This window comes from Euleptes europaea, chromosome 7 (genome assembly GCF_029931775.1).
Source record: "Euleptes europaea isolate rEulEur1 chromosome 7, rEulEur1.hap1, whole genome shotgun sequence".
Taxonomy (NCBI): Eukaryota; Metazoa; Chordata; class Lepidosauria; order Squamata; family Sphaerodactylidae; genus Euleptes; species Euleptes europaea.
The window spans coordinates 61363128-61381516 of record NC_079318.1 but is presented as its reverse complement, the minus strand read 5'-3'; the positions used below and the strand labels follow the sequence as shown (position 1 = coordinate 61381516).

General features: G+C 42.7%; 1 protein-coding gene across 1 annotated transcript in view; it reads left to right on the top strand.

Annotated features, from left to right (window-relative positions):
• The first annotated feature begins 302 nt into the window (after positions 1–302).
• The window catches only part of FBLN7 (fibulin 7), a 29889-nt gene continuing 11802 nt past the window's right edge, over positions 303–18389 (top strand). Inside the window, exons 1-5 of the mRNA XM_056852680.1 lie at positions 303–448; positions 4797–4956; positions 10516–10686; positions 14805–14930; positions 17057–17194. Of these exons, the coding sequence (XP_056708658.1) occupies positions 374–448; positions 4797–4956; positions 10516–10686; positions 14805–14930; positions 17057–17194 (670 nt within the window). The 5' untranslated portion in view covers positions 303–373. The remainder of the gene's footprint in view (positions 449–4796; positions 4957–10515; positions 10687–14804; positions 14931–17056; positions 17195–18389) is intronic.

Genomic DNA, 18389 nt, shown 5'->3' with positions numbered 1-18389 from the left:
TTTTCCACTCAACATGCTGCTTCTTAAAGTGGAAAAAAAATCAACATTGGCAGAAATGAGATGTCATTTGCTCACTAGAAGCCAAAACTCTTAGGTGTTACTGTGTAAAATCTCAAGGGGTGGAAGGGGGAGCTCCTGTGTGGGAGCACACTTGCAGCAAAGGAAGTCCACCAATAAGGAGTTGAAGCCGAGGATTTTACTCTACGGAAACCCCTTCTGGGGGATGCTGCAGTCATTCCTGAGCTCAGGAAGGAAAGCTTGGCAACATCACCCCCACCACCACAGCCACTGAAACTTGACTGTTGAAGCAACTGCTCAGCGAAGCACTTCAAAGCAATCCAAGGAGGCATTTCTATCTGGAAATAACAGGACCATGATTTCTGCATTCCAATACAGCCTTTTCCTCTCCTTCTGCCTAGCGGTATGTCAGGAATCTCAGGCTTCCCAGGTAAGCTCCCATCTAGCACTGATCTCTCCAGATCAACAAGTGGTCTTGTTTCATTTGCATAACATTGCTTAACATTTAACACCAGCATGCATGTTTTAGTCACTTGATTTGGGGGGAAACATACATTGCAAACATGCATTTGTGTGTGGGGGGGAAACATACATTGCAGTAGCTGTAATAAAGCAAGAGGGAGGGCTTCCAGATTCCCACAGATTGCTAGTAGACTTTTCCTCAGTTGATTCATTTGCAAAACTGAACTCCTTCATATAAGACGAATTCGTTGCTTTTGAATTGACAGGTTTTACTTTCATTGGGAAATATGCATGTATCTCCAGTCCAAATTTGATCTTTTCTTTCCCTTCATTTTGCTCTCTTCTGTCTGTCTTGCAAATGCAGTGGGGTAGCACAATGATGAATGCTGGTGCCCTCTGGCTTTTATAGACATTCTTTGAGTAGCCTCTTCAGACCAACAGTCAAAAAGTCACGCTGATATAGGGAAATCAAAAAGATAAACAGTGCAAGGAAGCTATTAAGAAGGCAGTAATTTCAGCTGATGGAAGTGATATCTGTCCTTCGAGTGGGACTTCCCTGCCCCCACCCCACAGCTCAAAATCCCCCCTGAAATGCTGCTCCTGGGGGACAGAGGAACCCCCCGCTCCAGGAACAGCATGAGGTAGGAGGTGGAGGTTTGCAACAGGAAGGGAAATCAGTAAAAAAAACTTCCCATCCACAGAAATCCTCTGCTGGATCCAAGCCATTAGTAAGTGCAAAAAGCTGGACATGAACTACAACTTTGTTCATCTTTGTTTCCATTCAGTATGTCTCTCTTGAATATAAGCCTTCTGTTAGAGCTTCTCAAAACTTCTGATTGCTAGAACACACTTTTTATGAATTACTTCTATTGTAATGCCTGAAAATTCAATTCTTCATAAAACCCTGATAATTTTTCTTGTCAGTCTGAGCTCTGGCACATAGAATCTACATGGAGATGGGTGCAATTCTGCCAAATTCCAGAAAACTCCGCTGTAAAACAGCTGAGTTCTAGATATTTTAGAAGTGCCTTGATCTTGAAACTTCATGGATTTGTGATAAATTTTGGTATACCCCAAAGAGACTTCTGACCATTTTTTTCCATTTCAAAATCTGATTTAAAAAATCCAGAAATAGCATAGGGGCTGCATCTTAACTGGTTAGTCAGACTAAGCTGGCTATTGATGAAGTTAAGAGGTGGCAAATCTTCCAGAACAGCGAAGTGGCCAAGTTTGCAGATGACACCAAACTATATAGGGTGGTTAAAGAGCTCCAAAAGGATCTCTCCAAACGACAAATGAGATTCAATGTGAGCAAGTGCAAAGTGATGCATATTGTGGCAAAAAAACCCAACTTCACATATATACAGATGGGATCTGGCTGGCAGCAACAGACCAAGAAAGGGATCTTAGGGTGGTAGTGGATAGCTCGAAGAAGATGTCAACCCAGTGTGCAGCTGCTGTGAAAAAGGCAAATTCCATGCTGGCCATAATTAGACAAGGAATAGACAATAAAACTGCGGCTATCATACTGCCCTTGTACAAATCTATGGTGAGACCACCCTTGGAATCCTGTGTACAGTTCTGGTCACCACACCTAAAAAAGGACATTGCAGAGCTTGAGAAGATGCAGAAAACAGCAACCAAAATGATCAGGGGACTAGAGCAACTGTGCTATAGGGAACAGTTAAAACGTTTAGGGCTGTTTGGAAAGAAGGCGGTTAAGGGGAGACATTATAGAGGTCTATAAATTGATGTATGGTATGGAGAGAGTGGACAGGGAGCAGCTTTTCTCCTCTCATAATACTAGAACTTAGGGTCATCTGCTGAAGCTGGAGGGTGAGAGATTCACAACAGATAAAAAGAAGTATCTCTTCAGACAACACATAGTTAAATTGTGGAACTCCCTGCCCCAGGATGTGGTGATGGTTGCCAACTTGGAAGGGTTTAAGAGGGTAGTAGACATGTTCATGGAGGAGAGGGCTATTCATGGTTACTACCAAAAATGGATACTAGTCATGATGCATACCTATTCTCTCCAGGATCATATGCTTATTATATTAGGTGCTTTGGAACACAGGCAGGACAATGCTGCTGCAGTTGTCTTGTTTGGGGGCTTCCTAGAGGCATCTGGTTGGCCACTGTGTGAACAGACTGCTGGACTTGATGGGCCTTGGTCTGATCCAGCAGGGCCTTTCTTATGTTCTTAAGGACAACGTATATATGCATGGTTGATGAAGTAAGCATTTCTCTGTAGAATGTCAAATGCTTACAGCCTGGAATGTAGAGGAGTGAGCCTGACGCAGCAGTGCTGGGTAGGGTTTCCAGCCCCCTGGTAGGGTCTGGGGATCCTCAGAGCAGTGGCAGGAGAAAAATAAAAAATTAAAAATGGCTGGTGGCCAACAGCGTGACATCACTTCCCGGAAAACCTAGAAGTGACATCATTCCACTCTAGGAATTGGTCAAAACTCTGGTAAACTATAGGGGTTTTGGCAATCCCTAGAGAGGACTGGTATCACTTCCTGGAACACCTGTGCTTTTTCATAAATAAATCCACAGTAGCATTATTGCAAAGCACCAAGATTAATAATGGATTTTTGCTTTCATTGGTTTAAACGGGAAACACATTTGCAGTTGTAGCATGTTCATTTCCACATAATTTGGATGAAATATTCAGGAGTTATGTCCTTCCTCCAAGGGATCAAGCCTGCCAAGTATCAGACAGCAGAAAGGGGCCCAATTTTATAGACAATTAAAGGCAAAACACATACCAGGAATAAAATACCTCTTTGATGAATGACTGAATGCTTCCGATGTGTCAGTTTCACATCTCTTGATCTCTGCTTATTCTCTCTCCTCCTCCTTTTGACCACACATGCCAGAAATAAAAGATCTGTATTTGTTTGATGTTTGATTGAATGCTTCGTGTTTACTTCGACGAGTGTTCATGTGAGAATCCCCTTAGGGGTACAAATGTTTTCTCACATTTCATCATAATTTTGTAAGTAGACTTCTACATGCTACAACATCTATTTTTTCTAGGTTAATGAGTATTTATTCTATTGTCTATAAAATTGCAGCCCTTCTCTTGAGTGTCTGGTATTTGGTGGTGTTGATCCCTTGGTTGAGGAACACAGTTCCTGAAAATTTCATCCAAATTATATTAAAAATTACAGCTGGAAATGTTTCCCACTGAAATCAACAGAAACAAAAATGTTATTGTGCAATCTTGCTCATTTTATAGTAATGCCACTGAGTATTTGTTATTGTGAAATAGCATGAACACAATAGAACGACATGATAGCACAAGTCCACCATAATGAGACAGAGGAAACCCTCCCCAAATCCCCTTCAGAGTGGGAACACACAGAATGGCTTTTCTGCACAATGCCCCTTGAGTGAGGATACAATCCCTGCAAATTGCATCCAAATTAGATGGGGGAAAGAGGCAAAAAATGTGCTACAAATTTTGTTATGGCAGCCATCCTAATCACTATATCATGGGATATTGTATAGTTAGGGTTGCCAACCCCCAGGTGGTGGCTGGAGATCTCCCACTATTACAACTAATCTCCAGGTAACAGAGATCAGTTCCTCTGGAGAAAATAGCCGCTTTGGCAATTGGACTCTATGGCTTTGAAATCTCCAGGTATTTCCCAACCTGGTGCTGGTAACCCTATGTGTGGTCTATCATTTTGAGGCAACCTTTACATTTCTTCCAAAAGGGCAAACAGCAGCTGTAAGGGAGGGGAGTGCTGTTTGAGAGTTGGAAAGCAAGATAGGGGGAAGAGTCAACCCCTTCTTTCCTGGGCCACTGTCCCCATCTGAACCAAGGCCCACATGGCTGTTAAATCAGGAATAAAAACACATCAGCAATGTGTTCATGGGCCTTCTATCATCTTGTCTGGTTCTATGGAGGAAGTATAGGATATAAGTCCAGTGAAGAAGACATTGGAACAATTGCTTTCTAATTATACTTAACAAGCGTAGACCACTGATGGGTGCAGATGCTTAAAGAAACAACAACAGATTCCTGGAAGTCCTTGATAATGATCGGATCCCTTCTCATTATTGGTTTGTGGGGTGAAGAGTCACTTTATGGGGTTGTTCTGGAGACTGCCTATTCTCCTCTTGCTAGTGTCCTGAGCTTAGATGTGCCTCAGCTGCTCTTGCCCAACCTCTGCCTTTGCAGGCTGGAGATTTCGTGCACTACCTTGATTCAGGTTGATGCATAACAGTGGTGGTGGAGAAGGCCTCAGCACCAGGGCTAGTGCATAGGGTATCTGATCTAGTTGCTCTTTTCATCCCTCCCTCCTCAGAACTGCATGAACAAACAGCAACTTCTGGCTTCCATCCGCCAAATGCAGCAATTGCTGAAGGGGCAGGAAACACGATTTGCAGATGGCATCCGCATCATGAAGCACCGACTGACGACTCTCCAAAATTCAGTGACTAAAGCTACACCGGACCTCCAAACTGGTAAAAACAACTCAGTGTGTTAAATCTGAAATTGGAAGGGGGTGGGAAGATCAGCTTGTAACTGACTAATAGTTTACTTACTGTAAAGAGCCCATGAAGAGTCTATCCATGATTAGGCTAACTTCAGTTGGTGCAAAGTGTGAAAGCTAGACTGTTTATTGGCACCACTTACAGAGAAAACATTGTGCCAGTCTTAAGACAACTGCTCTGCCAGCGGGTTCAGTTCCCTTCTGGTCCCAACATTTAAAACATTAAATAACTCAGGACTAGGGTACCAAAAGGACCATCTACTCCCAGTTTTCTTCATAGCCTCCGTCTTTTGTCTCAGGTGAGGCAGTCTGTCCCTAGAAGCAAGGCCTTCTCAACATCAAACTACGTATTACAATATTTGTGTTGTGCCCAACTGACTTGTAAGCAGTCAGTCACACTGATTTCCCAAGACTGCAGGGCCCAGATTTGGATTGTGGCCATGGCACAGAGAAAGAAAGAGCCAGTGTGGTGTAGTGGTTAGGAGCGGTGGACTCTAATCTGGTGAATTGGGTTGGTTTTCCCACTCCTACACATGAAGCTAGCTGGGTGACTTTGGGCTACTCACAGTTCTCTCTGAACTCTCTCAGCCCCACCTACTAAAAAGTATTAAAAATTAACCTGGGGGCCCACAAGACATTGCAGGGGGAGAGGAAACAATGTGGAACCCCACCCCTCCCTCCAGGAGCCACTAAAATCTCAGGGGCTTCTCCTTCTCCCTCCCCCTTGCCTCTTTAACTGATACTCAGTGGCTCTCAACATTTAGTCACTTCAGCAGCATTTTTAGTTCTCCTTAGGATGGTTTTTGAGTTTTTCCCCCTTTTCAATTAATTTATAAAATCATATTTTTCTGCATCCCTTGGAATTCCCCCAAGTATGTGGATAGGTAAGGATGCCAATTCTGGTTGGGTAATTCCTGGAGATTTGGGGCAAAGCCTGAGGAGAGTGGAATGGAGGGAGCTCAACAGGGAAGTGATGCCATAAAGTCAACCCTCCAAAGCTGCCATTTTCTCCAGGGGAACTGATCTCTGTAGTCTGGAAATCAGTTATAATTCCAGGAGAACACCAGGCCCCTCCTTGAGGTTGGGAACTCTAAACTTTACATAAGGATGCCAGCCTCCAGGTGGGACCTGGGGATCCTCTGGAATTACAGCTCATCTCCAGTTCCCCTGGGGAAAATGGATGATTTGGAGGGTGGACTTTATGGCAATATACTCCCCTAAGGTCCCTCTCCTCCCCTGCCTCCATCCCCAAATCTCCAGGGGTTTCCTAACTTGGCTCTGACAACCCTAGTACCCTGTTCCCCGCCAGTGGCTAGGGAGTCCTGGCAACCCTAGCTTGTCTGTGCTGGGCGTATTCTATGGTTTTCATTATTTGTATAACAGCCAGCCAGTTTTCTAGCGGTATGAAATAACTTCAGAATAAATGTGGGAATCGTGGAACAGTGGAACAGGCTTCCTCGGAAGGTGGTAAGCTCTCCTTCCCTGGAGGTTTTTAAGAAGAGGTTAGATGGCCATCTGTCAGCAATGCTGATTCTGTGACCTTAGGCAGATGATGAGAGGGAGGGCATCTTGGCCATCTTCTGGTCACTAGGGGTGTGGAGGGGGGAGGTAGTTTTGAATTTCTTGCATTGTGCAGGGGGTTGGACTTGATGGCCCTGGTGGTCCCTTCCAACTCTATAATTCTATGAATAGATTCTTAAAAACAGAAATATGGATATTTGCAAATATATAATGCAGAGATATAAAAATTAAACCTTATCAGTAAGTAAATCAAGAGCAGTGTTCAGAGTAATCAATTTTCACAATGGTATCCAGCTTTTTGAATGCATGTGCGGGGTCTACACCATTTCTGGGAGAACATGAAGGATTTTCTAAAACAATAACTATTTTCTTCCTTTTCTCTATATTTTAAAAATGGAAAATGATTTTGCATCCTCCAAAAGGGTAGTGTCTCACTAAGCAGCCACTGTTTTATACTCCAGTATGCTTTTTAAAAAATCCCAGAGAGACTTTGTAAATGCACATCAGCCATAATGTTGACAGCCTCCATGAAGAAAGGACCATTATCTCACAGATAGATAAGACACCTGTATAAGAGGAATTTTCGGCTCAGACACAGAATGCCTTCAATATGGAATGTGAATTAATTAGTTCTGGTGAATTCTTTAGACTGTCCATCAAAAAAAAGCACAAAAAAACACATTCAGCAGCAAACTCAAGATATAGCAGCTTGTAGGATCTGTAAAACAAGACCCACAGGAAGACAAAGGTAAATGATATGTGTTGAACACACTGAGGTCTGTCCGTACACCTGACTCAGAATGTGCTATTAATGTTACATATTTGTGGAGAAGATTTCCATCCAGCCTTTCTGCTACTAATGTAGCACCAAGAAGTTTACAGCAAAAATTAAAATAGAATCTAATTGACAACAATAGAAAAAATTAAAAAGATGTAAAACAAAAAACAGATAGCAAACAGCAGTGCGAAAACACTCATGTAAGTAACAATAAAACAATTATGATATACAACTATAAAACAATTAATAACTCATCAATTAAACCAACACTATTACTTCAATCCAAGCACATTGAAATAGCATTGTCAGAGAGCAAAAATGCCTAGCACCCTCAGGAATAATGTGGTTTTGGTGAATCTCTGGAAGGTCAAGAGAAAGGTGGTATAACAAAAAAGTGAAGGGGTAGGCAATTCCAGAGTCCGACTGCTACAACTGAAAAAGCCCTGGTAGCTACTTGAGTTGAAAACTTTGGCCTCAGTCCAGAGAAAGATAGTACTACTTGTATCACATTTAATTCAAGCAAGCAAGCTGGTGATGGCTAGAAGTGCAATCCTAAACAGAGTCCAACAGTTGTAGAAGCATACAACTCTGCTTAGGACTGTGTTGTAATTTCAGTGGAACTTAGAACATAAAAACATTAGACAAGCTATGCCAGATCAGACCAAGGCCCATCAAATCCAGCAGTCTGTTCACACAGTGGCAAACCAGGTGCCTCTAGGAAGCCCACAAACAAGACAACTGCAGCTGCATTATCCTGCCTGAGTTCCAAAACACCTTATATAATAGGCATGCTCCTCAGATACTGGAGACAATAGGTACACATCATGACTAGGATCCATTTTGACATGGATAGCCACATCCTCCATGAACATGTCCACTCCCCTCTTAAAGCCCTCCAAGTTGGCAGCCATCACCACATCCTAGGGCAGAGAGTTCCACAATTTAACTATGTGTTGTGTAAAGAAATACTTCCTTTTGTCTGTTTTGAATCTCTCACCCTTCAGCTTCAGCAGATGACCCCATGTTCACTCCCTGCCCAGTCTTCCTGTCCACCCTCTCCACACTGTGCATAATTTTATAGACCTCTATCATTTCTCCCCTTAACCACCTGTTTTCGAAGCTAAACAGCCCTCATTAACTGCTCCTCATAGGGCAGCTCCTCTAGTCCCCTGACCATTTTGGTTGCTCTTTTCTGCACCTTCTCAAGCTCTGCAATATCCTTTTTTAGGTGTGGTGAACAGAAATATACACAATATTTCAAGAGTGGTCTCTCCACAGATTTGTATAAGGGCGGTATAATAGCAACAGTTTTATTCTCTATTCCTTGTCTAATTATGGCCAGCATGGAATTTGCCTTTTTCACAGCAGCTGCACACTGGGTTGACATTCTCATCGAGCTATCCACTACCCCCACAAGATCCCTCTCTTGGTATGTCACTGATAGTGTAGAGCCCATTAGTGTATATGTGAAGTTGGGATTCCCCCCCCCCCAATATGCATCGCTTCATACTTGCTCACATTGAATCTTATTTGCCATTTTAATGCCCATTCTCCAGTTTTGAGAGATCCTTTTGTAGCTCTTCACAATTTTTTTTTGTTTTAGCTACCCTAAATAATTTGGTGTCAACTTGGCCACGTCACTGTTCACCCCCCCAGATCCAGGTAATTCATGAACAGGTTGAAAAGCACTGGTTCCAACACATATCCCTGAGGTACCCCTCTGCTCACATTCCTCCACTGTGAGACCTGACCAATTCCTACTCTCTGTTTCCTTATTTTAAGCCAGCTCCCTATCCACAAGAGGACTTTTCCTCTTATCCCATGACTATGAAGTTTGCTTAGCAGTCTTTGGTGGGGGACTTTGTCAAAAGCCTTTTGGAAATCCAAATGCACAATGACCACAGGTTCATTCCTGTCCACATGTTTATTCATGCATTCAAAAAAAGCTCTAAAGCTCTGAAAGGTTAGTGAGACGAGACCTACCTTTGCAGAAGCCATGTTGGTTTATGCTCTGCAGGGCTTGCCCTTCTATATGCTTGACAATTCTATCTTTAATAATGCTTTCCATCAATTAACCTGGAACAGACATTAAGCTAACTAGCCTATAATTTCCTGGTTCCCCCCTGGAACCTTTTTATAAATGGGTATTACATTGGTTATTTTCCAGTCCTCTGGTACAGAGGCTGATCTTAGGGACATGTTACTTATCATTGTTAGAAATTCAGCAATTTCCCATTTGAGTTCTTGAAGAACCCTAGGATGGATACTGTCTGGTCCCTGTGACTTGTTAGTTTGCAGTTTATCTAGACGTTCTAGGGCTTCCTGCCTTGTTACCACTATTTGCCCCAGTCCCTCATTCTCCCCTCCCCAAAACATCTGTTCAGGAAAAGTATGACTAACATGCTTTGGACTGGGGCTTTGTTACCCTTGGCACTCACAAGGTGCGCATGATGCATCTTGTAACAAGCCTTGGCAAGCACAATTTTTCCTGGACTTGTACTAGTGGATGTACAGAATCAGCTGTCCATTGCATTTCCGTGCACAAGCTTTTCAAATCCAAGAACTAGCGGATTTGGGAAAGAGAATTTTCATATTTGGAATTCAAGAAACTATCTCAAGTTCTAGATCCATAAGAACATAAGAAACGCCATTTCCTGATCTCCTCATGAATCTTCAGTATAAAGAAATCATGCACCTCTAGAAACTAAGAGTTGTGTTTCATGTATCCATAACTGGGTCCTGACATTTGTAAACGTTCTCATGGTACAGGTAACAGTCAGAGGATCATATATAAAGGGGATATATTTGGAGCAGCTACTAAGAAAACAGACATTTTGTACATGCTAATGTGGTTTGTTTTCAGAAGGATTATTTTGAATGGGCCTTTGATATTGGCTTTTTGCACTTTCAAACATGCTGAATAATGCACTTTCAATCCACTTTCAATGCACTTTAGCGATGGTTTGCAAGTGGATTTTGCTGTTTCACACAGTAAAATCCAGCTGCAAAGTGAACTGAAAGTGCATTATTCAGCATGTGTAAAAATGCCTTTCTCTTTTTTGAAGGAGTCACTATTGTTTCACGGTAAGGCAAGCAAATGACATCTTCAGCATGAATTCAATTTGCAGTCACTATGGACATAGTAATCCATATCACAACACACCGGAATAGTGTGTGAAAGTGTTTTAGCCTGGGAGCTGATAACTTCTGTGTACCCAACTATATTTGTAGTGTTCTGCCCTCCACAAGAAGCCCCTCCAAACGGCAAAAGATTCGGCAGCAAGAACATGGTAGACCATGAAGTACATTTCACCTGTGATGCTGGATTTCAGCTTGTTGGTTCCAGCTCTCGAGTGTGTCAGCTAAATGGCAGCTGGACTGGAGAATTTCCTCAATGCAAAGGTAATTTGTTCTTCTGCTTCTTTGTCCTATCAGGTTAGCAAACAAGCCTGTACATGGTGTGGTTAGAAAAACATCAGCAAGGCAGCGATGCTTATGTAAAATGTTATTCCTGTTTGATGTGTAGGGATACTGTGCAAGAATAAATAATCAAAACTGTACGATCCCGCCACACACGTTGCTTCTTGTTCATTTATCAAGCAAGCTCTTGCCCCTTCTTTGACTTATGAAATCAGTTAATAGCACAAAAATGACAGCCTTCTTCAGAGGCTACATGAAGAGTTCATGAACTTTGTGAGTTCATGCATAGCAGAGGCAAGGTCCGCTTAATCTAGCAGTATAATACATGGGGCATCAAATTTCAGAAAAAGCCAGGCTGATATGAAAATCCTCAGAGGAGAACACAATTGTCCCACTTGCCCCAAAAGTTTTGGACAACAGAGGGTAGGTATCCTACCTTCCATAATTTCCCAATTACAGCCCTTTCCCATCACTCCGTTCACTCTGTAAGCTCAAATGGTCCTGAGCAAGCAAAACATCTGGTAGTGTGATACTAATACTAGTGTGGTGACTATGGTGGGGAAGAGAGGGGGGAGGATTCTGAGGCAACTGCCCACTGAAGAATGTCCAGTAACCCATTCTGTCCTCTTCTGTGGAGATTCAATGAAAAGTCTAATTGTTGTTTGCTCTTTGTTTGCGTCTGGGGTGTCAGGATCCTTTCCAGATTCAACAGTGCTCTTTTAACACAGAGAGCCCCAGTCCACAGAACCTGTACATGCAAGTTAGTAATACTGAAGGTGCAGAAAAGAACAACCAAAATGATCAGGGGACTAGAGCAGCTGCCCTATGAGGAGCAGTTAAAACGCTTAGGGCTGTTTAGCTTGGAAAGAAGGCAGTTAAGGGGAGACATGATAGAGGTCTATAAAATTATGCATGGTATGGAGAGAGTGGACAGGTAGAGGTTTTTCTCCTTCTCTCATAATACTAGAACACGGGGTCATCTGCTGAAGCCGGAGGGTGAGAGATTCAAAACAGATAAAAGGAAGTATTTCTTACACAATGCATAGTCAAATTGTGGAACTTCCTGTCCCAGGATGTGGTGATGGCTGCCAACTCGGAAGGCTTTAAGAAGGGAGTGGACATGTTCATGGAGGATAGGGCTATCCATCGCTACTAGTCAAAATAGATACTAGTCATGATGCATACCTATTCTCTCCAGTCTCAGAGGAGCATGGCTGTTATATTAGGTGCTTTGGAACACAGGCAGGACAATGCTGCTGCTGTCGTCTTGTTTGTGGGCTTCCTAGAGGCACCTGGTTGGCCACTATGTGAACAGACTGCTGGACTTGATGGACCTTAGTCTGATCCAGCATGGCCTTTCTTATGTCCTTTTCTTATCAAGCCCTTAACAGGATGCTTATTTGTCTCACTAAAACAAGCTTTCTTGTCTAACCCGGCCCCAAACACTAACTAAATCCAAATAAAACCCTGGCTAAACTGACACTCTTATCCAGAGCCACAAAATTCCTGTCTGAGGGGGGGGGGATCCCTCCCCCTTCTTAAGCTGAGGCTGGCTCATCCCCACCCATCCAGTGGAGTTCCATGGGCTCTGACTGGCTGACAATCACTTGGATTTACATGAAGCCAAAATCACAAGGATTGTGGGAGAGGTAGGATTTCTGGGAATGGTTGCCACAGTGGGAATAGCTTATCAGGTTGAGTGGAACTTCTAGAAACTACCAGCATCCAGGTTTTTGGATGCACCAGGCATTCATAGATAGACTTGGTGAGTATCCAGAGAACAGAGTTTCACATTGCAGAAGAGTCATCAAGGATGCCTCTCAGTGTGCATATCTCATATAGATATGGAATTGTCAAGATGAGATGGGAAGTAAAAGAGTGCTTGTTCATGCAAGGGTGATATTAATCAGTGCAATTGATTTTGAACCAGTGTAACAATTGTTCCAAACCAATTCATCCAGATTTCAAGGTATGCTCTTGTACATGCACCATAAGTGCTTTGCGCCCCAAATACTGCTAATTATTTCAGATCCATGCAACTGTTATTCATTTGTGGTTAAGGCTGAAGGGCTAGGCACAAATCACATCTTGCAGTTGCTTATTTCTAATAACATACGCCAGCATCTGAAAATGATACTGGCATGAACCAAACATAGTAATTACTCTAACGTGCTTATTTGGAAACATGCCCTTTTGTCAATGTGTAGTCGATCCAGATTGGCAAACAAGGAAATTATACATAATTACCCTATTAAAAATTACTGACTGGGCAGAAGTCTGTTCCATGATGATGAACAGCCATTGTGTTGGACTGTGGTAGCAAGAAAATGAGTAATGTGGCAGAAAACAGCAAAGCCTAGTCAGAATACATTACAGGATTTCCCCACATTTACAAGAGTGTTGTGGGTTTGCTGTCATTATCATGAAGGGGTTGATCATGAGAGTTAGGCCTCGAGAGAAGCCTTATGGGAGTCAGGGCCGAACCCAGGAACGTTTTTCATAGAGCGAAAAAAAACGCGTAGCAACCACAAAGAATGGACCAACACAGGTTTGAGAAGAAGCGGAGTTGACGTGGTTTTTCTGCTAAAACTCCAAACGTTCATGAAAAATCAAAAATTTGCCGCAGGGCAAAACAAAGGCGAAACCGTGCCAAACGTCTGTGAAAAAATGACCAGTATCTCCATTGAGCTAGAAAAGTTTGGGCAGCTTACCTCTGGTCAGGAAAAAAATGCCACTTGTTCTCTTTAGAACACCTGGGCAGTGATTGTTGCTGCGGCTCGCATTCCAACTTCCACACATTTGTTTACCTCCTCCCATTGCCTAGCCCAGGTGTTGTCGAGGCCCAATGAACATGGCTCACCGTAGAGAGCCAGATGAGAATCTCCGCTCAAATGAATGTATGGGGGGAGATTAAAGCTCCTTGGCTGCTTGTTCAATCTTTTCATGGTCTGGTGACACCCAATTATTTAGAATATTCTATTGATGAGCAGTAGAGCTTGGCTTCTGACAGATGCCATTGCAACCCACAAGGCATTCACCGCCTACTTCTTCAAGGACGTTCCACCAAACTAATTATTTTGGCACATAATACGCCAGGGAAAGGTGGAAGTCTTGACTGCCTTGGGATGGACCACTGCTGCTATTCTCAGTTGTGTTCTGCTTCAGCTGTTGTGGTTTTAGATTAATTTTGATTCATGAGCATTTTTTAAAAGATTGGTTTTAATCAAAAGGCAGGATTGTCAATACTTAATAGTAAAATCAGGTGAATAGGAATTGTTTAGGAGCAATCTGGCCTTTCCTTGCTAACAAAGGAATTCAGCGGGATTTTTCTTGAGTTTCCTTTCATTCTGAGGAAAATGACTGACTGGGAAGTTTCCATGTGGTAAATATATTCCTAGGAGAGAAGGCAGCATGGTATAGCCCAATCTCATCAGATCTCGGAAGCTAAGCAGGGTTGGTATGTGGATGGAAGACGCCAAGAAAGACTCTGCACAGAATGGCAATGGCAAACCACTTCTGCTTCTTACTTGCCTTGGAAGCCCCTTGCTGGGGTCACCATAAGTTGGTTGTCATCGTAAGTTGGTTGTCTCCACCAAGTGCTGTAGTGTCCAGCTCTGAAAAATGGTGTAGAGGAGAAGCAAGTACATTGTGCACTGCCTTGAACTTCCTGAAAGAAACGCAGGTTAAAAAGTAACAGATGTCTCCAGTGATTCCTTAGAGAGTACCAAATGTATTCCATCTTAGGTTTTCCTGAGTCAGAGGCTACTGCCTCAGATGCACTAATAAAAGTATTCTAGCATAAACTTTCATGAATCAAAACTAAAGTGAGCTCTGATTCATGAATATTTATGCTGGAATTTATGCTGGTTAGTCTTTAAGTGCCCTTTGACTCATGTTTCATTTTTCTATAAATGACTAACACAGCTACCCCTCTAGAATAAAACTGTAATAGATGAATAAAGATAGAGCTCCACGCATTACAGTCAGAGAGGTTTCTGGCAAAAATGCTAAAAGCTTTTCACAGGGAACTTCAAAAGCCGCTCATGGATTTTTAAAAAATGAAGCTCATAACCTTTTGTATTTTAATTGCTTCTTCTTAGGTATCAGCAAATGCAGAAATCATCTATGCCAGAATGGTGGGACATGCATAGATGGAGTTGACCAGTACAAATGCATTTGTCTACAGGAGTGGACTGGTACCAATTGCCAGTATCAAACACAGACAGGTATGTTATTTGCTTATGTAGCTATTGGAGGTAGAACAAAGAATATTTAAGCCTCACATCCCATTCAAACAAATGGAAGAAGCTATTCAAGTTTCCACACTGTGGATATAATTACCATGTGTTATTTGCACCACATCACGTCATTCAAAGAAGCTGCAAAGGAGGGCATATCCCTGTTTTACTCGGCAAACACCTGATTTTGCATCAGTTGCACTGATCCTGGGAGATGTAAGAGGTGATTTCGTCTCCTTGTCTGTCCCAGCCTTTGATCTCCTACCATTTTGTCTCAGCAAATCCACTGCTTTTGTCGAAGGCTTTCACGGTCAGAGTTCATTGGTTCTCGTAGGTTATCCGGGCTGTGTAACCGTGGTCTTGGTATTTTCTTTCCTGACGTTTCGCCAGCAGCTGTGGCCGGCATCTTCAGAGGAGTAACACTGAAGGACAGTGTCTCTCAGTGTCAAGTGTGTAGGAAGAGTAATATATAGTCAGAAAGGGGTTGGGTTTGAGCTGAATCATTGTCCTGCAAAAAGTAACAAAGGTAATGTGCTAATCATTGTCCTGTAAGTATCCAGATAATGTGCTAATGAGGGTGTGGTATGTTGATATGGAACCATTGTATCCTGAAGTGATCTGTTAATGTGTGAAATCCAAGCTAATCTGCATGGCTATTGTTGACTGTGGTCTTTGTTAGTCTGGAAGTTTTCAAGACAGGAAGCCAAGCCTTATTCATTCTTAAACTCTCTTCTTTTCTGTTAAAGTTGTGCTGATGTTTATGAATTTCAATGGCTTCTCTGTGCAATCTGACAAAATAGTTGGTAGAATTGTCCAGTCTTTCCGTAAAACAAACTTTCAGTTAGGTCACAAGGTCTACCGGAAACCAACTCACACAGATCGCTACTTACACAAAAACTCCAACCACCACCCCCGACAGAAAAGAGGAATAATCAAAACATTAATGGACCGTGCAAGACGGATCTGTGAACCACAGTTTCTCAAGGAAGAAACTAATCATCTAAATCACGCACTGCTAGCAAACGGCTATTCCAAGAATGAAATCAGAAGGGCCATTGAACCAAACAAAAATCAGAAAACTCAGGAAAAACAGTCTCCCATAGGAAAGGTATTCTTGCCATTTATTAAAGGAGTCACTGATAGGATGGAGAAACTTTTGAAAAAACATAACCTACAAACAGTGTTTAAACCCACCAAGAAAATACAACAAATGCTACGATCAGCAAAAGACAAAAGAGACCACCTCACCTCTGCAGGAGTATATTGTATACCTTGCAGCTGTGGACAAGTTTACATCGGGACAACAAAACGCAGCATACAAACAAGGATAAAAGAACATGAAAGATACTGCAGACTTTGCCAACCTGAGAAATCAGCAGTGGCTGAACATGGACTGACACAAACAGGACACAGGGTCTTATTCCAAGACACTGAAAGACTGGACAATTCTAAGAAGAGAGTTTAAGAATGAATAAGGCTTGGCTTCCTGTATTGAAAACCTCCAGACTAACAAAGACCACAGTCAACAATAGCCATGCAGATTAGCTTGGATTTCACACATTAACAGATCACCTCAGGATACAATGGTTCCATATCAACATACCACACCCTCATTAGCACATTAGCTTGATACTTACAGGACAATGGTTAGCACATTACCTTTGTTACTTTTTGCAGGACAATGATTCAGCTCAAACCCAACCCCTTTCTGACTATATATTACTCTTCCTACACACTTGACACTGAGAGACACTGTCCTTCAGTGTTACTCCTCTGAAGATGCCGGCCACAGCTGCTGGCAAAATGTCAGGAAAGAAAATACCAAGACCACGGTTACACAGCCCGGATAACCTACGAGAACCAATCCACTGCTTTTGTGTACTACTGAACTCCCTTCCATTTCTATCCCCCGATCTTGCAAATGGAGGTTAGTATACAAAGTGGTTTTAAAAATTTTCTAGGGCTGCCTTAGCTCAAAAGCTGCATTACACACCCAAGCATCTAATTGGTATTGTCATGTTTTGGCCGACCCTTCCTTCCAGAAAGACACTCAGAGTAGGAGGGAATCTCTGTTGTTGTTTTTAAGGGTTTCTCTTTTCTCCGCTATCTGTCAGTGCCACCAGCATGGAGCGTCACAAATGATCCAGCTTTTAGTCGCAAGCCACGCTGTGCCAAATTTGACCGGATGCAACATTGCAGCTGTGAAGCAGGATTCCATATGAGTGGCACTGCAGAAAACAGCATATGTCAGGGTAAGCAATGGATTGAATGATGCATCTCAAGGGTCAGCACTGGGTGCCAGGGCGGCCAGATCGGTAACTGAGAGTTGCAGGAGACAGTAATCTGCAGTTGTTCCTTACAAGCCATCCTAGTTCAACATTATTCTGCCATTACAGTGCCTGAAAATTCTACTCCTCATAAAATCTAGACAATTTGTCCCATCAGTCTGAAATCTGGCACAGAGAATCTTCTCAATTAGGAATGTCCAGATTTTAGAGAAACCCAGTGTAAAATGGACAAGTTACTACAGTTTTAATAACACATGACAGTTTTCTAGCAGGAAGTCGTATGTGTGTGCAGACAATTTGGACAGGGATTATTGTTGTTTTTTATTCATACAATATCATCATTGTTATGTATGGGGCTTTAAAGAGAAGAGCAAAAAGATACCTCCAAGGACCTTACAATTTCAGTCATCTGTCCCTGTTTTCTGAAGCAAGGTAAGCAGTGACAAGGGACAGAGTCTTCTCAGCTGTGGGGTCCTGACTTTGGAGTGCCCTCCCCCCATCTGTTCATCTGGTGCTCTCTGTTGAATCTTTGGTGGCAAGTTAAGACTTACCCTTTTCCTCAGGCATTTGGTTCATTGGGGGGTGTTTACCCCATCCTCTCTGCTGTGATTATGCACATTAAGGATACATGTCTTATATACTGGTTTTTATTGCTCTTTACTGGGAGGCTTACTGCACCATTAATTTACTCCAAATTATCAGCGTGGTCTAACTATGTGGCTTGGCTGCGCAGTCAGATCCGCCACCCCACCCCCCGCACACCTTGGCTAAATTCATCGCTGTATTTCCCACTGCCTGTCTGCATTTTCCCCCTGGGAGCATCGCATAATTCAAGATGTCATGGATGTGCGACAAGCTCCCCTTCCCCCCTTTTTAATTTTTTGCAAACTTAACCCGGCAGCCTGTAGCCTGGGGACTGCATCTCTGCTCAGACCCCCTGCTGTCCCTATAAAAATGTCCACAAGCACCTACAAATTGGGACAAGCAACGTGAGAAGCCGGGCAGAACTTGTATAGGGTTGAGCGAGGGAGACTGCAAGACCAAGCAAGGAACTCTCTCCCGTTGCTGCCACCTTCAATTGAAAACTGCAGTCCCACAGTCTTCACAGAACTCATTTAATTATAATAAACACTGCACAAAGCTGCTGGTGTGTCTGCAA